Source organism: Cnephaeus nilssonii (genome assembly GCF_951640355.1).
Source record: "Cnephaeus nilssonii genome assembly, chromosome: 9".
Classification (NCBI taxonomy): domain Eukaryota; kingdom Metazoa; phylum Chordata; class Mammalia; order Chiroptera; family Vespertilionidae; genus Cnephaeus; species Cnephaeus nilssonii.
The window spans coordinates 44,622,319-44,650,279 of record NC_137080.1 but is presented as its reverse complement, the minus strand read 5'-3'; the positions used below and the strand labels follow the sequence as shown (position 1 = coordinate 44,650,279).

At 45.3% G+C, this 27,961-nt stretch overlaps 1 protein-coding gene across 2 annotated transcripts in view; it reads right to left on the bottom strand.

The window, feature by feature from the left end:
• FAXC (failed axon connections homolog, metaxin like GST domain containing) overlaps positions 1–27,961 on the bottom strand; it is a 62,332-nt gene that overhangs the window by 4,675 nt on the left and 29,696 nt on the right. For both annotated transcript variants that reach the window (XM_079781421.1, XM_079781422.1), the window contains one exon: positions 10,463–10,579. In XM_079781421.1, coding sequence (XP_079637547.1) covers positions 10,463–10,579 — 117 coding nt within the window. The remainder of the gene's footprint in view (positions 1–10,462; positions 10,580–27,961) is intronic.

Below are 27,961 nucleotides of genomic sequence, written 5' to 3'. Positions count from 1 at the left end.
GTTAGGACGGAAACTTTGCTCTAAATAATCCGTCAAATGGATGACTCAGAATTGTCTCTGTGGATGAGTGTACTGAGTAGATTTTTTTTTTCCATTTTTTAAATTACATTCCACAGCTGCACCCACGATTGGGTTCTCATTCAGTGACTGGACTACTTCTTTTCCACGTGAATCAAAGGAACATGGTTAAATTGCTAAAATCATGCAGGCATTTGCCTGAAACACAACATAATATTTGGCTTTCCTTTTCTAATTTCAAGTGAGGAAGGAAGAGGGTGAGTTTTTGCCTTTAATCCACCAGATGGCAACATTGCTTATAAATATGCAATTTGTCACTATCTTATAGAACTTCATTGCTCTAAAAATATTCTTAGGATGTTTACTTTTTTTTTAAATATATTTTATTGATTTTTTTACAGAGAGGAAGGGAGAGGGATAGAGAGCTAAAACATCGATGAGAGAGAAACATCGATCAGCTGCCTCTTGCACACCTCCTACTGGGGATGTGCCCGCAACCAAGGTACATGCCCTTGACCGGAATCGAACCCGGGACCCTTCAGTCCGCAGGCCGATGCTCTATCCACTGAGCCACACCGGTGAGGGCTAGGATGTTTACTTTTTAAAAGTTATATAAAGCCCGGCCAGCATGGCTCAGTGGTTGAGCGTTGACCTATGTACCAGGAGGTCATGGTTCGATTCCTGGTCAGGGTACATGCCAGGATTGCAGGCTTGATCCCCAGTGGGGGTGTGCAGGAAGCACCTGATCAATGATTCTCTCTCATCACTGTTTTTATCTCACTCTCCCTCAATCTACACTAATAAAAGAGAAACATGCAAATTACTGTCACTCTGCTACACCCAACAGCCAATCAGAGTGAGTATGCAAATTAACCTGAAAAGATGGCGGCGGCCCCACCCCCCAGCCACTCTGGGCCTGTGGGAGTCGGAGAAGTCAGGCGCCAGCGCCTGAGGCTGGCTGCAGCCAGGGAGACAAAGAAGCCGCCTGCCCCGTGATCCCAGGCCGCAGTCAGCAGCAGAAGCCTCACGTCCGCCAGCCCCATGTCCTAGGGGAGATGAAAAAACCCGGCCCCAGCACCTGAGGCTGGCTGCAGCCAGGGAGACGAAGAAGCCGCCTGCCCTGTGATCCCATGCTGCAGCCAGCTGGAGAAATTGCCCACACTGCATCCCAGGGAAGATGGAGAAGCCGCCCGCCTGAGGTCCAGGTGCCAGCACCTGCAGCTGGCTGTGGCCCGGGAGACGGAGAAGCTGCCCACCCCACGGTCCTGGGCACCAGCACTTGCGGCTGCAGCCCAGGTGAAGCTACCTGCCCACCATCCCCTGCAGCTGCAGCCAGCCTGGGCGCCTATGACTGACCAGAGGGAGGGTAGCCTGGATCCCAGGTGCCTGTGGTCGGCTGGAGGAGAAAATCCTGGGTCCCGAATGCAGGGCCAAGGCAGAGGTGGTTAAGGGCAATCAAGCCAGCAGGGGAGCAGTTAGGAACAATCAGGCTGGCAGGCAGAAGCAGTTAGGGACAATCAGGCTGGCAGGCAGAAGAAGTTAGGGGCAATCAGGCAGGCAGGTGAGTGGTTAGGACCCAGCAGTTCTGGATTGTGAGAGGTATGTCCGACTGCCAGTTATCCCCTGAGGGGTCCCAGATTGGAGAGGGTGCAGGACGGGCTGAGGGACACCCTTCCCCCCCGCCCCACCCCCACCCCCGCATGAATTTCGTGCACTGGGCCAATAGTAAAAATATATTTACCTATGAGGGAAGGTGGGGGGTGAGGGGGTAAGAGATCAACCAAAGAACTTGTATGCATGTATATGAGCATAACCAATGGACACAGACCGGGTGGGTGGGGGGGAGGGCATGTGCTGGGGGTTGGGGGCAGCCGGGGAGAGGTCAATGGGGGGAAAAGGAGACTTATGTAATACATTTAACAATAAAAAATTAAAATTAAAATATATATATATTTAAAAGTTATATAAACATTCACTTATTATGTAGGTGGGTAATCCATATTTTATTGCAAAAAAATAGACAATATAAACAAAAAAATAAAAGAATTATCAATAATCCCATTTTCCATAATATTTTCATTTACATTCTTCCAGAATTTTATATAATATTTATATATATTTACATTTGCTGTATAACATTTACTATATATTTTCTTACCTATCCTACTTTTTTCCACTTAACAACATACAATTAAAATCTCTCAATTTCACACTATCCCACCTTGATAATTGCATAGTATTTCATTATACAGATGTACCATAGTTTCACTTTGTTATTACCAATCTCCTATCACAGGCTAATTAGGTTGTTTCTGTATAAATAGTCTATTAATTATAGTCTATAACTACTCTATTTTATTTTCTATCAAAAAATAACATATTCCCATTTGGAAAATTAGAACTTTGTATAGAGAAACTATAAATCATAAAAAGGAAAACACAAAAGATCTATAATCTTATCAATCCAAGATAACCACAATTAACATTTCGGTGTCATTTCCCTCAGTATTTTTTCCTATGTATTTATTGGCATTATTATTATGACTTGACTGTTACTTCCTGTTAGCATTAATGCGAACATTTTTCCATGTCATTAAAATTTTTCAAAAATTTTATATATATATATATATATTTTTTTTAATGATTTCAGAGAAGAAGGTAAAGGGAGAAAGAAACATCAATGATGAGAGAGAATCATCTATCGGCTGCCTCCTACACGCCTCACACTGGGGATCGAGCCTGAAACGTGGGTATGAGCCCTGACTGGGAATCAAACAGTGATCTCTTGGTTCATAGGTCGATGCTCAACCACTGAGCTGCCGCACCAACTGGGTGAAATTTTTCAAATCTCGATTGCTGTTCTGCTTAAATAAACACATATCCCCTACAAAGCACAATAAAGCAAATCCCCCTGCTTCATGAAGCCTATAAACCATCTAGAGGCCCGGTGCACGAAATTTGTGCATGGGTAGGGTCCCTAGGCCTGGCCGGTGATCAGGGCCGATCTGTGGGGCGACCGGTGGGGCAATCAGGGGCCCCCTCCCCCCCTCTGGCACCCACTTTGGCTGGCCGGGGGCCTGCGGGCTGGGGGCAGCTCCTGCATTGAGCATCTGCCCCCTGGTGGTCAGTGCGCATCATAGAACCAGTCATTCCACCGCTTGTTCCACCGTTTGGTTGATTTGCATATTAGGCTTTTATTATATAGGATGTTCTTGTATTGGTTCCAGGGTACCATTTTCAGTCCTATCAGATCATAATAGCTCAATTCACACTGTAAGAGTCCATTCGGATTGCTCCCTACTCAAAGATGTTTATGCACACACTAAGGAGCCAGAAGCAGAAAAGCCAATCTCACTGTCCCCTTTGGAAAGACATGCAAAACCTTCACCTGTTTTCTCCCTCAAATAAGCACTCCTGAGACACACCTCACCAGGTATTGCTGCCAGTCACAGGTTACCAAGGGTTGGATAAAGATGGGGAAGCATCAGCAAGGAGGTGGTGGGGAAACATCACAAATGACTTATAGTCACTTCACAGCAGGCCCTGGGGACAGCCCTGTTTGCCTTAATCAAGTGCATACCCTAGGAGCTTCAAGAAAGTCATAATCTGGTCACAAGAGCCACAGGATCTACACCATCCATGAGTCTGTCCACTTCTTTGTGGCTATTCTTTCTACAGCCTGTTTCTTTACCTTCCTTCCCGAGACCTGCCCCCTTCATGACTGTGCAACATTAATAGCACTTTACTGTGCAATAATAAAAGTTAATAAGAATAGCAAATACATACATAGTCCTTACTGTGTATCAGGCACTGTTTGATGTGCTTTTCTCATTTGTTAAAGTCATAGTGACTCTCTTAGTCCTTGCAAAAATGCTGTATGAGGCAGGAAGCATTATTATCCCTATCTGTAATGGGGAAAACTGCAACAGAGAGGTTAAGTAACCTGACTAAGGTCAAGTTCTAGGTAGTGGCAGAGCCAGGATTCAAACTCAAGCATTCCCCAGGCTCTGAGCCCTTCACTATAACTCTACTCTGCCCCTCTACTGGGGAGCTGACAGGCTGGCCTGGGAATTACAGCTTTGCACCATCTGTCACAGAATATTTTTCTGTAATTCTTTCTGAGGTCTCAAAGAATTATAAGATGCTGCCTTCAAAATGACTTGTCATGAAGGAAGCGATTATTCTATCATGAAGTTAAGAAAGGGTTTGCTTTGATAAGCAAGGACTGGGAGCTCACCCACCCATCCTGATAAAAAGAGTGAAAATCTGTAAGTTCTACCTTTATCTCTCTTTGCCAATCCTTCCTGTGCCCAGATTTTCCATCAGTGGACCCACTCAACATGCCTACCAGCCAAAAGAATAGAAAAACTTGGCAGTAGAAAAAGGTTGTGTATAGTGTGTGTGGAAGGGAGGGAGGGAGGGAAGGAGGGGAAGGAGGGAGGGAGGGAGGGAGGGAGGGAGGGAGGGAGGGAGGGAGGGAGGGAGGGGAGGGAGGGGTGACTTAACATAAATGCTTATAATGAAGATGTAAACTTTGTGAGACAATAGGAAAAGTATATTTTCAAAGTGTACTCAACAATCAGATAACAATTTCATCACTGGTAAAAATTTAAGTCTGAACATCAATGTAGAGGTCAGGCACTGTACTACATGGCTGGTGGAAGTCTAAATTGCCAAAACCTTTTTTGGAATGTAATCTGATGCTGTCTGTGGAAATTTTAAACGTACATAGCAGACCACCTTTAGTACTCTATTCTACTAAAATAGAGCATCAGTATGTAATGCTACACGTATATGGATATTGAATACAGAATTGTGTCAATAAAAAAAGAAAGATAAGAAAGATGAAAAGAGTTTGAGTGTCCATCAATAGGAATTGATTGATAAAGTACAGTGTATAAATTCTATAGAATAGTGTACACATGTTAAAGAGACATGATAGTGTATTACGTTAAAAAATCAAGTTATAAAGTAATATGTGCAATGTAATTTCATTGTTTTAAAATAGTAAAAAACAAATCAAAACAGCTATATACATGTATGTAAGTTTGTAGATTAAAATAAAAAAAGAAAGGCACAGAGGATTGACTCCAAATCCTTAATGCTGGTTATCGGCGGGGGGGGGGGGGGGGGGGGGGGGGAGGAGAGAATGGTATTGGATATGGATGAGGGAAGGTCAAAAATCTTTGAAAATATACCTGTATTTTTCAATGTATTGTGACAATCATGTATTACATTTTAAATTTAAAAATGAATAAAATAAATTAGTAAAATACTAATGAGTGATCAGTGATACTCTCAAACACCTAGACAGGATATTCAGCAGAAAGCCAAATGGCCCTCTAACCAGAGCATACTCCCAGACAGAGCAAAGAGCTCTTCTCTGGGAGTTTCTCAAACGGAACTATCCCCCACCACTCTTTGAAAAAAGCGACTCCTTTTATTTCCCCGTGTCACTGCAATTTCTCTAATATTCAGAAACATTCTGTATAATTTGACACTGAAGAGATTGGCAGCCACACCCAGAACCCAGGCCTGGGTTTCTCCGGGCTGCCAATCCTACATGGTAGGAGGGCGAGTGAGAAGCCTGCCAGCGTCTCCCAGCACCACCTGCCCAGCCCTTGGTCACTCACTAGCAAATAGTTGGGAAAAGTGGAGCCAGTGCCCACACACACTCAGCTGTCTCCAGGTATTTGCTCAGCATCGCCCGGTCCACACCTGTGCAAGGTGCTGGCTGTGCTCTTGGTTGCTCCCGTTAGCATTCTGTCACACGGGCAGGAAGGGCACTGAGATATCCTCCCAGAAAAGTCCTTAGCAAACCTGAATGCCCCAATGAGGACACTCCCGAATGAGGACAGCCCCTTGTCATCTCCTTGAAGCAAAAAGGCACTGATTCATATATTTCAAAATCCAAAGACCCACACAAGTCCTCTGAGCCAGCCCTTTGCTGGGACCTGAATGCCCCACACCTTTCCTGAAGACTTCCGGATGGAGCACAGCAAGAGTGTGGACTCCTTTGTTTTTCAAGCATATCCATAATGTTTCCTACCTTTTAACCTGTCCGAGAATAAGCAAAAAATAAAGTCCAAGTGCAATAAATAACTGTTGGCAAAAGAGTTGCTGATCAAGGCTTTTCTTAGAACACAGAGTTGTATTTCTTACAAATTCAGAAAACCAGCGTTAGGTTGTGTGGTTTGGATATGGCTCTGCAGGCGAGCAGAGGCATCGCAGAACCCATTCCCTTCTGTTGCTTCCCTTTCACTTTCCTGGGCGGCTCTCCAGTCTCTGTGTCTGTTTAAACAGGGCCCAAGTCCACACGCAATTCCCTAATAAGTATACTCTGATCAATATATCAAATGTGACTCCTCATTAAGAGTGTTGCTGAGAATTCTTTTTTGACTATAAAAATGGCAAAAATTTAAAAATAAATTATATGCAACCCTAATTGAGGAACAAAATTTGAAGTGTTTTCAAACATTTGTGAGAATATAAACTGCTAAAGTCTTTCTAGAAAGCAATTTAGCCATATAGACCAAGAGCTTATACCCTTTGAGACAGTAATTCCCCAACTTGAAATGTAAGGAAATAGGCAGTGATAAGCAGGAGTATATATTTATACAATATTCACTATAGAATATTAGTAAAAATTATTTGAAATAAGCCACAAGTCCAAAAAAAAGATTAATCACATACATTACAATGTAGTCATAGGATAGGGTATTATACAACTACTAAATATATTGTTTTGAAGAATATTTAATGGCAATTTACATAGATAATTTAAAAACTGCAGGTTATATCGATATTATGATCTCAATTTTTAAAAATATGGACATACATGTACTTGATATAAGATGAGGACATATATCACAGCGTTAATAGCAGTTCTCTGTGAGTGATAGGGTCACAAGTTGTTTTTTTATCTTTTTAACTTTTCTATCTTGTCTAAATTTTCTCCAGTAAAAAAATAATATTTCATATCTTTATATCTACAGAGATCTAGCTATATAAGCAAATACATAAATATTTTAAGAATTGCTGAATATTCATAGTCTGTCCCTTTACTGATCTAAAATTAAGAAACATTTCTCATTAATCTAGATGGTTCCAGAAGTAGCTTCTATGGCTAGATATTGTCAAAAATATCTAGAACCAGAAAGCTAATATGTATACACTCACACACATGGGTGTTTCAAAGCTAAGGCAGAACACTGTCTGACCCAAGTCATTCACACTCCTGAGTTTGAGCCAGTTCTAAATTATCCAGGCTCGACTGTTTCTACATCTCCTTTCTCTCGTTACTTCTTGGGAAAGTCTCCATCACAGAAAAAAAAAAAAAAAGGCAGAGAAAGAAACTGAGACCAAATTAGCAGTGTGCCTGCATGTTAGTAGCTTGGATACAAAGGTTTGGAAGGGACCTAAATCTAATGACTAAAGTGGGATTCGGAAACAAACTCTCTGCACTTGAATAATTCATGCTACACCCATCCCTGGGGAGAGGTGAAAGCTACTAACTTGTTTTAAAAATCAAAGTGCATGCAGCTGTGTGCCAGAAGTCCCCTGCAGATGATGGTGTAAGATTCCCCCAAATGTGTGTGTCTCAGGGTAGGACTCAAAATCAACCCTCCAAAAAAGGCTGATCAATCCTCTAAAAAGAACACTAAATGCCTCAAGTCCTTCCAGAAAGTAATAGAGGAAAGGGCCAAGTCATAAATAAATTACAAAGGATGCTTCATTTCTGCAAGAATGGATAGACACTACAGGATCTGAGAATTCCACTGCGGATGGATTCCTGAGTGCTTCTGACTAAATAACAGGTCGCCGCAGGAGATGTGCATGTGTGTATGCATAAGGTGTGTGTCTGTGCGTGCGCATGCGTGCATGTGTGCATGCGCGAATATGCTTGGCTAGAAGTGTAAGTGTACTAGTATGTGTACAAGTGAGTGTGTATGGGGCGTGTGTGTATAGAAGTAAGTAGATGTGGGGGCTGTGCTAGTGGGTGCGTAAGTGTGGTGTGGTAGAGAAACAGAGAGAGGGAGTGGAAAGTAACAAGAAAGGAGAGTAAATATACTAGTAAAACACACTCCTAAGTGAACTAAAAGGAATCAATACATTTTAGACCACTGTGGAAATTCTGATTAAAAAAGGGAAACTAATATTGTAAAAGCTATAAATATCACCAATATAACATTCAAATTAGATAAGTTCCAAGACATCACAAGATAAGGACCATCTCTACACTGATCATTTAGGAAATTCTATATCAATCCATACTATCCCTAGCCCCACTCAGCTGAAGTCCAGAAGATCTTCAATCAATGCCTGAACCATTCCAACGAAGCCTGGTCACGTACCTGGAGCCCCAGCCTCACCAATAGCAGGATCTGGAGAGTGACTCCTATTACCAATAGCCTGGTCTGAACTTCTGCATATGCACATGAGTGTATATGAGTACACACACACACACACACACACACACAGAGCTACAGCCTTCACCAGCCAGTCTCCCCACCCACCCACCCATGATCACCACACATGGCTGCTCGCCTGCCTCAGGTTCATGTACAATTGTGCCTTGCTTGGTTCCTTCCATCCTTCCACCAATCCAAAAATAATTGAGAGCATTCTATATGCTACTGACTGGTGATCTCATCTACATGCCCAGCCTGCTCAGTTGGAGCATAAACGTCTGGATTAACTCTTGTCAACCCCCTTCCCCAAACCTAAATATTGAACCTTGATCCCCACATCCCCAGCCCTCAGGCACTTGTTTAGGCATTGCTTCAAACTGGAGATGACTCTAAACAGTTCCCACTCAGCAATGCAAGGGAAGCCTCTCCCAGAGGCCCCATTACCTTGTTTATCTCACCACCCCACTCCACCACACACAAGCCACATGCACAAACACACATACACACACACACACGCCAAGATCTGGTTCCTTGACATCAACCCAAGTTAAGCTGATGTTCCCTGCCCCCTTGCCAACATGAAATTTACTCCTGGCACCAACCCCACCCCCACCCCCACAGATATGTATGTTCATCTCTAGCTCAGGTTCCAATCATCCCTACTTCTATCCCTCCAGTCTAGAATTGTAATTCTGACAGCCAAGATCACACAACAAAAATACAACACTGTGTTGCTTTGGTCAAAATGTACACATAATAATCTATATATATAAAAGCTTAAGCGACTGTTATGACCGAATGACCAGAATGACCGGTCGACCAGTCACTATGACATGCACTGACCACCAGGAGGCAGACGCTCAACACAGGAGCTGCCCCCTGGTGGTCAGTGCGCTCCCACAGCCAACCTCCCACGGCCCCTCCCCCTGGCTGGCTGGCCCCCATCGGACCCTGGTGCTAAACCATTCACAGAGACCTGCTTCTGGGTCGGGGTTTCGTACATAGCAGAGCAGCTCCCTTGCTGCAATCTATTGAAAGACAAACACAAGGGTTTGTCTCACTCCTGTCCTCTCCCTTCCCCAGGGGCTGCCCGCTGGCCACGGTGGCAGCACAGTGGCAAGGGAAGGAGGGGGGGAGGCGGGGAACCACGTGGTGGCAGGGTGCTGACAGCAACGTCGGTGTCCAGTGTCCATTCCTTCCACACCCAGAGACCATCGCCTCCTCTCCCGCCCCCGTCAGGGCCTTCGGGCTGGGCTGGGACAGGGAACTGGGGTGGATGGCAGCAGAGACGGCCCCTTTCCCAGGGGGGGCGAGGGCAGCTCCCTCCTCAGGGCTGGCAGCCAACCTCCCGCGGTCCCTCCCCCGCAGCTGGCCAACCTCCCGCAGTTCCCCCCTCCACCCGTGCACAAATTCGTGCACAGGGCCGCTAGTATTAATATAAAACTTTGCGTAGCACCAGACTTACAAACATTTATTGACACTTTCCTCATTGTCTGATCTACAGACACTACTGAAATAGGAGAAAGGAGCGCTTTGAACTCAAACGACACAGAATAGTGTATTTTCACCTACATGAGAAAAAGCTAAGATCAGGTGAGACAAAAGGAGCATTGAGTCCATCAGCCCACTGTGCTCACTGCAGCAGCGGGCAAACCAGAAAGTGGTAAACTACCACCGTCCCAAGGCAAATAATGAAGACCAACAAAGCAAGGGCACTAGGCAGAACTCAAGCCCTATTTCAGCAACACGTGTTAAGTCCCCACGTAAGGAGCTGGGAGAAAAGCCCCGGTGTAGACACCGCAAGATTTGTGTCAGCTTTGCCAGAACACAACATGAACAAGACGGCAGGTGAGAAGCCCAGTGTCTCCTCCACCCATACATATCCTGATCACAGAAAACACACTGGCCCTGGATACCACCACCTGGTATCTCCATCAAGCTCCCAGGCATCAGCCTAGAATTCTCCACTGTGTTACCCCTACCCTGCACCCGCCCAGCAACTCGCAAAACCTGAAGAGGTTCGTAGTGCTTGCCTTTGATCAACCGCTCAGGTCTCGTCCCAGGTAAGGTCCACATTGCCTGTGCCAAGTGTCCAAAGACAGTGGCGTCGAGAGTGGAGAACTTGGGCCCCATGATGTACTTCTTATCACCTGCAGCAGACAGAACAGAGAGGTCACTGCTGGCCCCACACGGTCACACGGCACTCAGCACACTTGCATTATGTGCTCATTTAACTGTGAATCAAAAGCTCTGCAGAGTCAAAATGCATGCACCCCTCTTCCTTTCAAAAAATGAGAAACAAAAGTAAAACAAATTGAACAATTCTGTGATATATTAACCCATACAATTGCAAAGCAGGGAAGTAACTGGCAAGATGACAAGATAAACAGATAAGGGAGGAGGTTTGCGGGGGGGGGGGGGGGGGGGGAAGGACAACAGATCACTCACAGACCTGGAGGTACCTCTTCGTCTCCAACTCTAGTGACTGAAGCTTGAGAACACCTGGAAGTTTGCTTAAACCATCTCAAAAGTAACCCAAGCCAAGCACACCAAACTCATCACTCTATTAATTTAATACATTTCCTTGGGAAAAACAAGAGGCCTAAGTTAGTTAAGAAGTTTGGAGGCAAGGTTTTCCAAGATGCCTCCTTGGTCTTGGCAAGGTTCTCTCCACTACCCACCAGCTCCATGGGAAACACTACATAAAGAAAAGCTAGAAAATTACAGGCCCAGCCCAGAATCAGGACGTTTCACACTGCTGCTCCCATCTCTCCTTTCCACCACTCCTGACCTAGTTCAGGCCTTGTCACCTTGACTATCACATCTGGCTTAGTTTGTCTCCTGGGCCACCGTCAGGCGCTGTAGCATATAGAGGCAGCACAGGTGGAAGTGATCCGCCTAGTTCACTGTGGGAGCCTGGTCTTTAACCTCTTAAAGCCTCAGTTTTCCCATCTGGGAAATGGAGATGATATTAACGGTGCCCATTTCTCAGAGCTGCTGTGAGGAGTAAATGGCATAATGCATGCAGAGCACATAGCACCGTATCTGGGTGACTCAGTAAACATTAGCTGGGATCTCCAGTCCATCCCATACCCCTGAACGTAACTCTCTGAGATACTCTTTCATCCTATCCCTCCCTTTCACAAATACCTTTAATGGTTTACAAAATGGGTTATAAAGTAAAAGTCCAAACTTAACTATGAATTCAAGCTCATTATACTCTGCCTCCAACCCATGTTCCAGTTTTATTCCACATTCCTCCCTTTCTCTAGTAAATCTAAGGAACACCCCACAGTCCCCAGGACACTTTATGCTTCCTACTGCTCATGCTGCACTTACCCCTTTTCTGCTCCCCCAAAACCTATGTGCCCCCCACTTCCCTCCATATGATAAAGACTATCATCTTACGAGGTTCAGCTTCAAAGCTTTCTGTGATCACTTTATCTGGTGGCAACAGTAACTTTTAGTTCAGACAGCCCTGTGTTCAAATCTCACCTTTACATGTACAACCTTATAGAATTTTAAGTCATTTAATGCCCATTAACCTCAATTTCTTGAACCGTATATTGGTTGTTTTACATTTGTTCATTTTATCTTTCCAACTAAATGGTGAGCTCTTTGAAAGTAAGGGTAATTTCTTACTTTTATTTAGCAAACTCTAATACGGTGTTTCCTACACGTCAGGCATGGTTCTACATGCTGTACTCTACAAATATCTGCCTGTTTCTCTGTTCCTGAGTGGCAAGCTGAGAAAATTAAATACCTGATGACAACACACAGGCAAGCTAGGAGGGGAATGCAAGCTAACAGATCGATGCTATTATAAAGGCGTTGGTGAACCCTACGGTGGTAATCATACTGCAATATATACATATATCAAATCAACTAGGCGCATGGTCCAACTTACACAATATTATATATACATCAATTATATCTCGATTTCAAAAAAACTAAAACAACAACAAGGAGCTGGAGGCTATTTTTAAAAAATTTATTTCTACTCTATTTTCCACAGGGACCAGGGAATAACCTACACTAGTACAACATGCTGAAGCTACCGAATTGTCTTTTCTGGTGAGGACAAGCAAGCTGTCCATGCTAGAGCCCTTAGGTGTTTTCCATTGTCAGCCAACTTAGCCAACATTTGAGTCTTTACCTGGGATCTAAAGCCACTACCCAAATACTGGGAATACAAAAAAAAAAAAATATATATATATATATATATATATATATATATATATATATATATATATATATATTACCCAGGCTAAAAGAACAAAGAAAAGCTAAGTATATGCCTGGCCAGTGGTTGAACATCGACCCATGAACCAGGAAGTCACAGTTTGATTCCCGGCTACAGGCTCAATCCCCAGTAGGGGACATGCAGGAGGTAGCTAGTCCATAATTCTCTCTCATCATTGATGTTTCTATCTCTCTCTCCCTCTCCCTCCCACTCTCTGAAATCAATAAAAACATATTTTTAAAAATTTTAAAGAAAAGCCAAGTATATCATTTGTTCTCAAGAGCATCAGTTACTTCTTAATGGTGCATCCTGCTGGCTCCGTGCCTCAGCCACACCCCTGCTAGCATCAAAGATGCAGAAGGCAGAAGGACCCCAGCCTAGAGCTCTTACACCATCATCCTGCAAGGATAGGAGGGGTGTGCCAGCCAGTGCTCCCTAGGGAACTGTGCAAAGGCTCAGCCCATTCAAGGCCTGAATGCGAGGAAGCCCACCAACTGGAAGCCACGAGAGGATTTTATGGACTATTAGGAGAAGGGCTACACACTGTTTCACAGAGAAGAAAAGATAGAGGAGAACTTCTTTCTGATCAAAAGGAAAAAAGAAATTATCTCAAATTGCTAAAATGTCTCAGGGTAATGCTGAGGGAAATCTGTAAAGTCCACTGTATAATCCAAGAAAGAGGAAAAACTGATTTAATTAAAAAAAAGCACTTCAGAAACCTAAAAATGGAACACATAGGATATTGATAAAAAGAAAATAAAAAATATAATAATTTGAAACCATACATGAACTAGCACATGTAGGTTTCAGCCCAACTTTGCCACTGGCTTCAGAGCGCTAGAACTGGAAGGACACTGAATTGGTAACAGAACCAGGCTAAGAAAGCTGGCACCCAGGTCCCCGACTTCCAGCCCAACGCTCTTGGCTCTGCCTAATATGCCTCATGGGCCATCATCTCAGCAATAAAGACCCCATGGAGCAACAGGAGGGCTGAACTGTGGATGTTTACAAAAAGATGCTTTCCCATGAGGAATACAGAATACAGAGGGAGCAGAAGTTTCGGGGTTTGTAAAAGGTGCTAGCAAACAGCCCAGCCAGAGAGGCTCAGTGGTTGAGTGTCGACCTATGAACCAAGAGGTCACAGTTCGATTCCCGGTCAGGGCATATGCCCGGATTGCGGGCTCCATCCCCAGTGTGGGGCATGCAGGAAGCAGCCAATCAGTGATTCTCTCTCATCATTGATGTTTCTATCTCTCCCTCTCCATTCCTCTCTGAAATCAATAAAAATATTTTTTTTTGTATTTCTTTTTTTTTTCATCTTTTTTTTTATTGAGGTATTATATGTGTACATATCTTACCATTACCCCCCCACCCCTCACCCACACATGCCCTCACCCCCCAGAGTTTTGCGTCCATTGTTTATGCTTATATGCATGCATACAAGTCCTTCGTTTGATTTCTTATCTACCCCCCCGCTCCCTAACTTTCCCCCTGTAATTTGAAATATATTTTTAAAGGTGCTAGTAAACAAAACTGATGAAATTTATCATTTGTGGAAATAGTGAATGATAGACAGAAAATATGTGTATACACATACAACATTTATAAATTTAAAGAATATAAAAATATCCTGTTACTAAAAAGTCCTTAGAGTACCCAATGGCAGGTAGCATTTTAAAAACATTTTATTTTTAAATAATTTTAGACTCACAGAAAAGTTATAAAAATAGCCGATATGCTGTATACTCTTCAACCACCTTCTGCTAATATTAACATTTTATATAACCACAGTACATTTATCAAAACTAGGAAATTGACATTAATACAACACTATTAACTGCACTATAGACATCATTCAAATTTTATTAGTTTTTCAACTAATGTTCTTTTCCATTCCGGGATCCAGTCCATGAGCTCACATTACATTTAGTTGTCATTCCTCCTTTCTCCTCGACCTGTGAATTGCTCAGTCTTCCCTTCTCTTTCATAACCCTGAACTTTTTAAAGAATACTGGTAAGTTCTTTTGTAAAAATGTTCATCAATCTGGGTTTGTCTAAGGCTTTTTATGATTAGACTAGAGGCCCGGTGCATGAAAATTCATGCACTGGAGGGGGGGGGCCCTCAGCCCAGCCTGCCCCCTCTCACAGTCTGGGAGCCCTCGGGGGTAAGAGGCGACCCGGAGATCAAGGGAAGGTGACGCCCCATCACACCTCTGTTGCTGCCACTGCCGGCAGTGCAAGCCTTGACCGGCCCTGGTTACCTGAGCCTCAGGTGGCCCTGGGCGGCTGGGCAGCCACCATCCAAGGCTTGCCTGCACCTCGGGCCGGCCCTGGGTGGCTGGGGAGCTGAGGGGACTGGGGGACTCCGGAGGCAGGTGCACAGAGCAGCTGGGCCCGCTTGGGGGCAACTGCCACCCGGCAGGGCTGAGGGGACTGGGCACCACCATCTTGTGGCTGTGGGTGCCGCCATCTTTGAGGGTGTGGCAGTCAATTAGCATATTCCCTCCTTATTGGCTGTGGGTGCCGCCATCTTTGCGACAGTGTGAGGGTCAATTAGCATATTCCCTCTTTATTAGATAGGATTAGGTCATGTATTTTTTTATTGTTTAAAGTATTACAAATAGTTGTACATGTCTCCTTTTTTTTCCCCATTGACCTTCCCCTGGCCTCCCCTACCCCGCCCCCATAGGTCATGTATTTTTGGCAAGATACCAAAGAAGCATTACTGTACCCTTCTGTAGTGGTTAATTTTTTTGTCAACTTGACTAGGCTATGAAGTGCTCAGTTCTTTGGTCAAACATTATTCTGGGTGCTTTTGTGAGGGTGTCTTGGATGAGATGACCATTTAAGTGGTAGACTGAATAAAACAGATTTCCCTCTAATGTGGGTGGGCCTTGTCTGATTACTTGAAGGTCTGATGAGAACAGAAAGGCTGACTCTCTTCCAAGCAAGAAAGAACCCCTCCTTCCTGACTGCTTTCCAACTGGGACATGGGCTTTTTCCTGCCTTCAGACTCAAACCACACCATCAGCTATCCTGGGTCCATGCTTGCCAACTCACCCTGCAGACCTTTGGACTGTCAGCTTCCATAATTGCATGAGCCAACTCCTTATACTAAATCTTTATACTAAATTTTTTTTCATATACTCTATTGGTCTGTTTCTCTGGGAACCCTGACTAATACACCTTCTCAGAGCATCAAATCAGAGGGGCCATAATGTCCATGTCTTGTCACTGGAGATGTTAACCTTGACCATGTGATAAAGGTAGTGTCTGTGAGGTTTCTTCACTGTCATGGCACTATTTTTCCTTTTGTGATTAATAATCTTAGGAGAGATATTTTGAGACTGTATAAATCTCCTGTTTCTCCACAAACTTTGGCCCTTTGATGTTTTAACACCCATTGGTGGATGTTATCTGAAACAATTACTTCCGTAGTGTTTGCCTAATCAAGATTTTCTATTTATCTCATTCCTTCTACAGGTATTGATTAAATGTCTACTGTTCACTTCATTCCTCATTTACTAATGTATTCAATTATTTATTTATGTTAAGTATGCACTTATGGATAATTATTTTATTCTGTGGCTCATAATCCAGTACTCTCATTATTTATTTTGCTGCTCAAATTGTTCCAGCTTTGGCCTTCTGGACCTTGGCAGGAAGTGTTCTTAAGAGGGAACCTGCATTTAGATTTGACTTCTTAGAGACAGCCAATCCAAGCTGAAGTCTCAAGTCTGAGAACTTCAGGTCTTCCCAGTGGTCCCAGATCTCACAATCCGAGGGTTTTAGCAAAACCAAAGCATTAAGGGCACTTCTGAAGGGTTCTGAAGAAGCAGGCATGTCAAAGAATGTATGGCCATATTTCCTTTTCCTAGGAGCAGTAGCTGAACCACCCACTGGCTTCTGCAGGGATGAACAGAAGCAGCTGAGGATTATCTGAGTACCTGTAACTCCCTGTCAGTCTCCAGGTTGGAAGTGTGGACTGGAACCTCTGGTGAGGGCAAATGAAGGCTGAATATACCAGAAACACTGGGAGGTGAGGGACTCAGGATACATCAGATTCCCTGAGGGATGGCTGAAGATTCAAGCCCCACTGAGAGAACAAGCAAGGTACAGAGTTGATACACGCTGGGTTTGGTAAGCAGGGGAACCAAGGGAAGAAGAGGAGAAAAGCAAAGAGCAACATGGGCCTTAAAAGTCCCACTAGAGCCCTGGCTGGTGTGGCTCATTGGTTGAGCATCATCCCATGCACCAAAAGATTTCCCATTCAATTCCCAGACAAGGCACATACCTAGGTTGTGGATTCGATCCCCTGTTGGGGCTGGGGTGCATGTGGAGGGAGGGGCAACCAATTGATGTTTATCACTCACATCAATCTCTCTCTCTAAAATCAAGAAACATCCTTGGGTGAGGATTTAAATATCCTATACAAAAAAGAGCTAATATGCTAATTAGACTGAACAGCAGAACTGCCGTCGGGACGACCCTTCCGGACAAAACCAGGGCTGTGAGGGCCAGCTGGGGCTGCAAGGGCCGGCTGAGGCAGCCAGGGCTGCGAGGGCCCAGCCCCTGGCACAAATTTCATGCATCGGGCCTCTAGTCCATAATAATAATAAAAGCATAATATGCTAATTAGACCGAACAGCCAAATGACCTCCCGGATGTCCTTCAGGATGAAGCCAGGGCTGCGAGGGCCGAGGCAAGCCGCCACAGCTACAAGGGCCAAGCCCCTTGCACAAATTTCTTGCATCAGGCCTCTAATGTGAAAGCATTTTGCAAGCTAGAAGGTGCTATTCTAACTTACAGAATTATTTTATACTCATCACCAATAATCAGAACAAGTACTGCCTGTGGACAAAAGCAGTCCAACATCTCTCACAGTGTAGAAATCCCTTTTTCCACTTCCCTACCCCACATTCCTCAACCCCAGCCCACTAGGAACATCTCCATCACTTCGTGGGCAGGGCAAACTATTCTATGGTTAGATAGCTCCTAATACTGAGACAAACGTGTCTCCTTAGAACTTCCACCATTGATCCCGGTTCTTTCCTTTGGAATCACACAAAGAATGTATGGCCATATTTCCTATTCCTAGGAAAGTAAATCTCTACTAACATAGTTCTAAGTAAAAGTTGATTACTTGTTTTCACATATATCACTGTGGAATAGTGGGTAAAAAGCTTCTTTCCAAACACTGAAAATTGCTATAGAAATGAACCTCTGCATCGCATCTGCTTCCTCCATTATGAATTCTGTTCCCAGAATTAGTCACCATCAGGTAACGGTCACTATCAGCTCCACTTACACCATTTAGCTAAATTTTCAAGTTCTGTACATATAAAAGATAAAAGACTGGCTTTGCTAGAAAATATAAGTTCAAGAGAGAAATTAAAGAGAATAGTCATATTTTCAAGCACTCATTTTCTGTTAGCCTAAGAAACAAAGAGTAATTGTGTCTTTCACCTACAAAGGTCCCCTATACTAGAGCACGGATACGATTTTTAAACAGATAATTTCAGTGAAGTTAATGTGGACACCATTCATATTTTTAATTGTTCCTCTCACCTTTAATTAACTGGGAATTTAAGAAGAATTGAGAAACAAAGATTTTAAGTATTTCCCCCAAGGACAGCACAGGGCACAGCAATCTTGCCAGCCAACCTTCAAAGAACACACTCATTCATTAAGCTCTTGTTCTACAGGTGACTCTCCCAAAGATGCAGAGAAAATAAAATCTACTTTCTGTTCTCTCTTATACTCCTGATCAAACTCTCTTTGTCAGAAATAATATGACTGGCCACTTCCTTTAAAGAGCTCCTGTTCAGCCGAAACCGGTTTGGCTCAGTGGATAGAGCGTCGGCCTGCGGACTGAAGGGTCCCAGGTTCGATTCCGGTCGGGGGCATGTACCTTGGTTGCGGGCACATCCCCGGTGGGGGTTGTGTGGGAGGCAGCTGATCGATGTTTCTCTATCATCGATGTTTCTAGCTCTCTATCCCTCTCTCTTCCTCTCTGTGAAAAATCAATAAAATATATTTTAAAAAATAATAATAATAATAATAAATAAAATAAAAAAAGAGCTCCTGTTCATATTCCCAGCATAGTCTAAAATCACTAAGTATGTCATTCTTTCAGCTGGGGGGGGGGGGGGGGGGCGGGCGGTGATGGGAGGTGGTATCTTATATGTGAGGTTATTCATGGTCCAATGAATAAATCTCAGAATTAAAATCATCAACTTTGACAACTTTCTGCCATCTACTAGTTGCACCAATTGGCTCACACTCTGGTAAAAGATAAAAGTGGGTGATGGGGACAACAGAAGCAGCCCCTAAATTTAATCTCTCCTCGGAGTTCATTATGGATGCAATTAGATATTCCTGCAATTTCCTATAAGATTCTCTGAAAGAACACACAAGAGAGAATTTTTTTTCAGCTTGTATGAACTATCCTGATCCATTTCCCACTGACCATCAAAACCAATCATCTCACCACTTCCTCCCAGTCTTTTCTTTGACATCCTGGCTCTTAAAAGCCCCTATGATGAAACTCAGAAATATGTATATTCCCCACTACAAGGAACAGGTTGCCCTTGCTTCTCTGTACTTCATTCAGTCCTCATGCGCACCTCCTGAACTCCACTCAAAGCCTCCATGGGCATATATTATAATTTTAGAAAACTTTGCAGCAAGTTGTGGAAAAATGCACACAGGAAATCTAAATTAGGAAAGTATTTCTCAGGAGGAGGCAAATGTCTGCTCAGACTCACTTATTAATATAATTTAATAACGTTAAACAACAGCTCCTGGCAGTCTTAGAGAACATGTCTAACGATGACGCATTGTTACTGACCATTGACGATCAGCCTTCTTAATTTTTTTTTAAGTTTTTTATTGATTTTTAGAGAGAGAGGGAGAGAGAAACATCATACCCCCAGCAGGGATTGAGCATGCAACCCAGGCATGTGTCCTGACTGGGATTCAATTCAGCAACCTTTTGTTCTCAACCAACTGTGAGCTGTCCAGAGCTATTTGTTGCTCTTCTTTAAGTTGATGCAATATTGTTATTTCTGTGTCTGACTACATATTTGACTGAAATGGTGAGATTTAAGGGTATAAGAGTTACATGAGGGCTCATTGAATAGAGCGTCTGGCCCACGGACTGAAGGATCATGGGTTCAATTCCAGTGAAGGGCATGTACCTCAGTTGCAGGCTTGATCCCTGGTGCCCTGAGCATGCCAGAGGCAACTAATCAATGTGTGTGTCTCTCTCTGTCTTTCCCCCTCCCTTCCATGCTCTCTAAAAATCAATGGAAAAATATCCTCGGGTGAAGATTAGCAACAACAAAAGTTATATAGGGCTCCCCAGTTTCACTTTCCCAAATACACCTCCTGAGAATAAAGAATACAGAGCACTCAACTCAAACTACATGCCAGGAGTTTTCCCCTTTAATCTCATTTCTGTCTTGGCTGTCCTGTATTTTGGGCAATCAGCTATTCTCTCTCTTTATCCAATAAAGACTATCTGGTAGTCCCCCAAAGTCTGGTATAGTTCATAAAACAACACATCAGACAGAACTCAATGTCATGTTGAAATTTAAGTTCAAATCCTTTTATAAGAAACATATCCTTCCTTTAAGAAAGCTGGAGAGAAATATACTCCTTTAACAGGTGAATGAACTTAGCTATTTAGAGGTTTATTGCTACCTGGATGCCCTGACAGTCTCATCAGAGTGGTTCTCTTGTGATTTTTGTCTAAATTATAAAATCAGTGAAAGAAATCACACTATAAATCACCACTTGAGAGCTAAAACTGGATCCCCCAGTACCCATCCTAGTGCCCAGCACACAGTTAAGTACTCAATAAATATATTTTTCAGTAATGGCAACTATATTATAATACCTTGCCCTTAAATTATTTAGACCAAAATTATCCCTCCAAATACTTGATAGTATAGGACTCTAGGATGCAGAATTCTGGGGAACCCAAGGGCTTGTATAGGTACTTGAGCGAATAGTTCATGAAGAACTAGTTTGACCTTGCTCCATACTGCTATAGCTCACCTTCCATAAAGCCAAGATGACCTTCTAACCAGGCAGCACAGCAAGTGAGCCCTTAAATTCCCCTGAGAGAATGTCCAAGGCTGGACCATCTAATGCAAGAAGAACTCTCTTTACCCAACAACATGTAAGAGTATACCTCTGGTAGTCACTAAGGAATTGAACATAAAATAGCTGACTCAGGACCAGCCAAAGGTTGCCCTCAACCCCTTCTTGCAAAAAAATAACATTAGAAAGTGGATCTAAGAGGTACCTATGCAATGGCAGACAAAAATACATAATCCCTATATCTGGACTGATAGCCAGCCATATGCACTATACTGCCAAACCAGTCATTAAAAAATTGAATCGCTTTCTTACACCTTACACCAAACAGCTGTTGCCCTTAAAAGCCCTCCTCAGCCCCCACCTTAGGTTCTGCCTTCCCAGTTCACCCAGATTAGGTTCTGATTGGTTGTTTTCTATGCCAGTCAGCGTCTCTGGGCCTATCTCCAGGCCTGATCCTCAGCCACCACAGCAGCTGCAGATCAGGTCTTGCCTCTCTCTCTCTGGGCCTCACCAGCAGCCACGGTGGCTGCTGATCAGGCCCTGCCTTTCTCTCTCTCTCCCCAAGCCTCGTCAGCAGCCATGGCAGCTGCAGATCAAGCCCTGCCTCTCTCTCCGGGCCTCTCTCCAGGCCTGATCCACAGCCGCTGCCGAGCCCCACCCAGCCCAGTCGCCCCCGCCCCCTTGCCAGCTGCCAGCCTTGCTGTGATAGGAGCCTGTGGGCCGTGGGGGAGGAACTGAGAGATGCTCCAGGCACATCCTGGTGATCAGTCGTCCATCTGGTCGTTTAGGTCATGACGGCCCCTGGCCTTTTATAATGTCAATTATATCAGAAAAAAACATCGGAATTATATTAAAGCAGGTCCCCAAACAAATGCCTTTGGAGCTGCAATTCAATGTTAAACCTGGAGCTTTCATTAAGAAAATTTTTACAAATGTTTATATTCAAAAGCACTGTCCAAAAAAGAAAAACAAAAGCATTATATTTAAGGAAATCCAATCTCCCTTATGTAACATCCATTGAAGAATTTCTTCCTAGAATCAGGATTTAAAAAAAAAAATTGTCCCAATTGAAAAAAAACTGTGTGTTTTCTTTTTCTAGAAAATAAATGCAAACCTGCCCCATACATTTACCATTTCATCTTGGTAGCCCAAACACTCAAAGTTAAATTGTGCCCAATTACAGATATACTCATTCCAAGAAGACAATTTATTTTCTAAATTGGTTCCTAAAATTTTTGAATTAATGTTGAATATATTTCCCTGTCTTATATGTGGATTGCCTCGAATTCCTTTTGGAAGTTAGTATTCATTCAGCAAATAGTTATTGACTGCCTATTATTTACCAGGCCTCCTGTTAGATACCAGGGTTAGAGCCAATTCCTTCAAAATGACAATGTCCACAGGCCAGGTTGGGGGATAGCCAGAGGGAGGGGAGAAGCACAGGAAGAGCCTGGAGAAGTACAATGTAGTACACAATGTAGTACTTCCATGACGGAAGTATGCCGAGAATGAAGCAGGAGAGGAGAGAAACGCCCAATGTAGGGAGCCCCATGAGGTTGGAGGGGGTTGAGGAGAACAGTCAGAAGTTTTTAAGTAAGTCTTGAGAATCTGTCAAATTAAGCAAGGCAAGGGAAGCCTATGGGAAGGCATGAATCTGAAAAACAGCACAGTGGGCTTCAGGGATCCAAGGATAACTTGGTGCGGTGGGAATCAAGGTGCATGTAGGGAGAAGGAGGAAATAAGGAGAGAGATGAGAGTAGAATTCAGATGGTGAAGAAAAGGAATTTAGATTTTAGTCTAAAATGATTGAGAGCTTACAGGTCTCATGTGCATTTAGATGAACCACTCTAATGGAACTAAAAAGCAAACTGGGTGGTGTAAGAGGGATCATGCTGGCAAGCTCTGAGTCCTGGTCAGATGTCAGACAGCCCAGGTGTTGCCTGAGCCTGGAGCTGGCCTACGGCAGAAGGCAGCTCAATAGAAGGAGCAGAGTTCACTGCAGGGACAGGGTTCAAGGCTCTGAGGTGTTGGCCAAGTTCCACACAAGCACTGTGAATGCCTACAGTGGGGTTGGGATTGAAGAGGATGACCATGAGTCACAAAAACCTTTAAGATTCCAAGTAAGAGAGAGAAAATATTGCCTCAAACGTCACTCAGAGACTATATCTGTGAGATATAAATAGATCAATCTATTTTTTTTAAAAACCCAAGATTCAATAGAAAAATGGACAAAGGATTGGAGCACCAATTTATATAAGAAACATAATTAGGAAAAATCCAAAGGGGAAAAAATGTTTCTTACAAGTGAGTAAAGAATCAGAAAACAAACATAACCTTAAGAAAACAGTTTACCGGGTGAGGCCGTGGGCCCCTGGATCCGGGTGAGCCTGGCCCCGGGTCCGGGTGAGGCCGAGGGCCCCTGGATCTGGGTGAGCCTGGCCCCGGGTCCGGGTGAGGCCGTGGGCCCCTGGATCCGGGTGAGCCTGGCCCCGGGTCCGGGTGAGGCCGTGGGCCCCTGGATCCGGGTGAGCCTGGGCCCTGGGTCCGGGTGAGGCCGTGGGCCCCTGGATCCGGGTGAGCCTGGCCCCGGGTCCGGGTGAGGCCGTGGGCCCCTGGATCCGGGTGAGCCTGGGTCCCGGGTCCGGGTGAGGCCGTGGGCCCCTGGATCCGGGTGAGCCTGGGTCCCGGGTCCGGGTGAGGCCGTGGGCCCCTGGATCCGGGTGAACCTGGGTCCCGGGTCCGGGTGAGGCCGTGGGCCCCTGGATCCGGGTGAGCCTGGGTCCCGGGTCCGGGTGAGGCCGTGGGCCCCTGGATCCGGGTGAGCCTGGCCCCGGGTCCGGGTGAGGCCGTGGGCCCCTGGATCCGGGTGAGGCCGTGGGCCCCTGGATCCGGGTGAGCCTGGCCCCGGGTCCGGGTGAGGCCGTGGGCCCCTGGATCCGGGTGAGCCTGGGTCCCGGGTCCGGGTGAGGCCGTGGGCCCCTGGATCTGGGTGAGGCCACGCGACCCTGGGTCTGGGAGAGGCCACGCACCCCTGGGTCCGGGTGAGGCCATGCGCCCCTGGGTCCGGATGAAGCTGAATCCTGGGTCTGGGCGAGGCCGTGTGCCCCTAGATCCGGGTGAGGCTGGATCCCGGGTCCAGGTGAGGCCGTGGGCCCCTGGATCCGGGTGAAGCCGTGCCCCTGGATCCGGCCGAGACCAAACCAGAGGGAGTCGGACCTGCATTACCACCATTTGTCCACCATCCAGAGCTGAGGGGTCAGTGCCGACATGTACTCATAAGGAACTGGTGGACATTGATATTGGGTCTCAAAAGAACTGTTGGACCAGAAAGAAACTCACTACAGACTGATTCATTTGCCTGTCAGCATAACTATTATTGCTCGTCGCATATTCAATTCTTATAAATATATCTCTAGTGACACATGATTTCGCTCATCTAGGGGAAATGATGAACAACATAGACTGATGAACAAGAACAGAACCAGAAACAAGGAGGCATCGATCGGACTATCGGGCCTCAGAGGGAGGATAGGGGAGGGTGGGGAGAGGGGGGAGAGATCAACCTAAGGTCTTGTGTGCATGCATATGAGCCTAACCAATGCTTAAGTTCAACAGAGGGTTGGGGCATCCATGGGGAGGGGTGTGGGATGGGAATGGGGGGATGAGGACAAATATGTGACACCTTAATCAATAAAGAAATTAAAAAAAAAAAAAGAAAACAGTTTACAATGCATAAAGTGGTAAACTATTTTTCAGTAATAAGACCTGTTACTGATGAGCCTTCAAACTCATGCCTCAATCTTCTACTGTCACTTAGTAAACCTCTTTAGGAAAATGCTGCTTCAGGTGAAATCCCTCTCCTCCCCACCAGAGCACTCAACAAACCTCGATGTCACCACACGTCCAAGAAGTCCCCTTTGAAAACCAGCCGTCTTGCCCACAAAAATATCATGAGAGATGGTGTCCTATGGCTTAAAGAAATCAAGAGATGATCCATCCAACTAGTAAGTCCAGCAAGTCAGGAAGAGACAGTGCTTTATTCATAATGAACCAATGACAGTCCTTCATGAAAACTATCTACTTAATAATTCATTCTAGTATTTTATTTCACTATGGGACTCTACTTCTCCCTCCCCTTTTAGAAACTGGAACAATTTCCTATCTCCATCTTCTGACATTTTCCCTATCCCTCCCATTTCTGAAAGACTACAATCAGAGTTCCAAGATCACATGGGAAATTTTTCACATCTTAATACGTCATTGGGACACTTTTCACATCCTAGGACTTGATTATAAGCTTCTTAAAGATAGAGACCATGCTTACTCATCTTTGTTTTCCAAGAGCCTAGCATAGCACCTGGTATATAACTAATACAAAAATAGTATTTAAATAATTAGTGTGCTTATTAGTCTGTTAGTTGTTTACAAATATTGAAGTGCTCTTTTGTGATCTTCTCACCTAGTTTGTATTTCAATTCTTACTTATCTAGAAGCAAATTATGAGTTAAGTATTTTGACTTTCTCCCTGCTGTCACTTAACTTTATACCCTTAAAAAAACCTTTAGGTTTAGCTATGGTAAATTGTGCTGCTATGAACATAGGAGTGAAAAAAAAAAAAAACCCTTTAGGTATCCCACTGGACTCCAACCTCCTGACACCACAGCTCACTGCTTAGCTCTTTAAACACCCTCTGTCAGGTGACAGCTCTAGTCTCTCAACTTGTTCACCTCTGTCTCTTCAGCCCCCACAAAGAGCCCTGCACACCTCTGTGTGTTTGACCACATAGCCAGACGCACACAGCCCTCAGTCAAAGGCATCACCCTTCTGTCTGAATTCCAATTATTACAAGTACTAGAGGCCCAGTGCACGAAATTCGTGCACTTGCGGGGGGGGGGGGGTGTCCCTCAGCCTGGTCTGGGCCATCTTGCAGTCTGGGAGCCCTTGGGGGATGTCCAACTGACGGCTTAGGTCCTCTCCCCATGGGGAGCAGGCCTAAGCCATCAGTCAGACATCCTTAGCACTGCCACGGAGGCTGGAGAGGCTCCCGCCACCACCACTGTGCTCGCCAGCCATGAACCCAGCTTCTGGCTGAGCAGTGCTGCCCCTGTGGGAGCACACTGACCACCAGGGGGCAGCTCCTGCGTTGAGCATCTGCCCCCTAGTGGTCAGTGCACATCATAGCGACTGGTCATTCTGCCATTTGGTTGATTTGCATATTAGCCTTTTATTATATAGGATATTCTCCCTCCTAAGTCTCTAGCCATGACTGAAAAGTACATTCTTCTATAGGAAATTGCAGGTGCCACCTGGAGACCCCATCACTATTTCTGATTCCACCTCTTAAATGCATTTACAAATTTCAATTTTTTGCTCAGAAAGTACTCCCAGGTCCACAGATGCTGGAGTCCAGATTGGCTGTCTGCTAAATGCATCCTGACATTTGTTAGCTCTTTCCTTCATCCAACACATATTTATTGCTCATCAATGGTGCACAGCTGAGCCTCATGACTGAAACCATATTTTTATTATTCTCCCCCTATATGAGTATCTCTCCCGAACCAATTTTACTTACCAATCATGCATTTGGTTTTCCCACAGATAACTACTGTGTCACCCCATCCTACCTTATAATAGAGAAACATGCAAATTGATCGCACCTCCGCTACGCCCACGATTGGGCTGGCGGGAGGCTGGGGGGCGGGACTCCGGGTGGCCTATCCAGCCGTTGAGAAGATCAAGATGGCGGCGCCCAGTCCTCTTAGTTCGGGGGTCCCTGGGGAGATCGCTGCCCCGGGGAGGCGAGACCTGGCTGCCCAGACACTCAAGAGGGTATCGGGGAGATCGGCAACCTGGGGGGGTGTGGCCGGGCCCATCCCGCCCCTCCCGGGGGTCCCGGGGGCGATCGGCCGCCTGGTGGGGTCTGGCCGGGCCCATCCCGCCCCTCCCGGGGGTCCCGGGGGAGATTGCCAACCTGGGGGTGCGTGGCCGGGCCCATCCAGCCTCTCAGGGGGGTCCCTGGGGAGATTGGCAACCTAGGGGGGCGTGGCCGCGAGATCGGCAATCCGGGTGGCGTAGCCGGCCCATCCAGCCTCTCCCAGGGGTCCCTGGGGAGATCGGCACCCCGGGGAGGTGAGGCGGGACTCACCCAGCCGCTCCCAGGGTCCCTGGGAACATTGCAGGCATGTGGTTGCTGAGACCCAGACCAGGCCTCTGGCCACAGATTCATAGCTTTGCGGAGACCTAGGGCAGGGATCTGCCTCATCTGCAGAGAGACAGAGGTTCTGCAGTGCCCCCAAGACGTGGGTGGGCCCAGCCAGGAATCAAGGGGCATGGAAGGACTCCTGGCAGAGGGCCAGGACCCTCACCCCTGAGGCGGGGGTTGAGGGGCAGTGCCACCTCAGTGGAGGGGTGCTGCACTACAGGGTACTGGACTGACTGATGTGATTCAGAGAAGCTCCCAGTGCTAATGGGCCTCGCTCAGGCGGCCTTCACACTTCAGAGGCAGTGACTCCTGCTCCTGCCTTGACCCAAAAGCAAGCTCGCTACACCCTGCCCCATAGCAGAGCATGCCTAGGCAGTGAGTGGGAAGCCTTCCACCTGCTTCGGAGAAGGGGGGGGGGCAGTAAAGAATGGGGGGAGAAGAAAGAATGTGGAGCATCCACAATGAAGAGGTGCTTGAGAAAGAGGCTCGGAAGCCTGACTGGAAGGTTTGTTCTGTTTGCTGGGCCGCTGCCCCTTAGGAAGCGCAAAGAGCATGGCTCTGAGGGCTTCCTGTGTGCTGAGTCAAGTTCCACAGCCAACTGGAATTGGCCTCAGTTTCCTGGTCTGTAAAATGGATGAAGCGTGTCCCAGTGCCTTCACTGAGCTTTGATGGCCAATTGAGATACTATATAAAGAAAATGAGGGAAGAAGTGAGAAAGAAAAGGAAGGACAAGCAACACAAAAGAAAGACTGAAAGGAACCTGTAAACCCATTGTCACTTAAATAGGGAATATAGTCAATAGTGTTGTAATGATGGTATGATGCCAGGTGGGTACTAGAAATATCGGGGAACACTTTGTGAAGTATATGATTGTCTAACCACTATTCTGTAACTAATATAAAACCTGAAACCAATACAAAATAATGTTGAATGTAAAGAAATGAAAATTGGAGTGAAATTTTTATAAATTTCAAAGTTTAA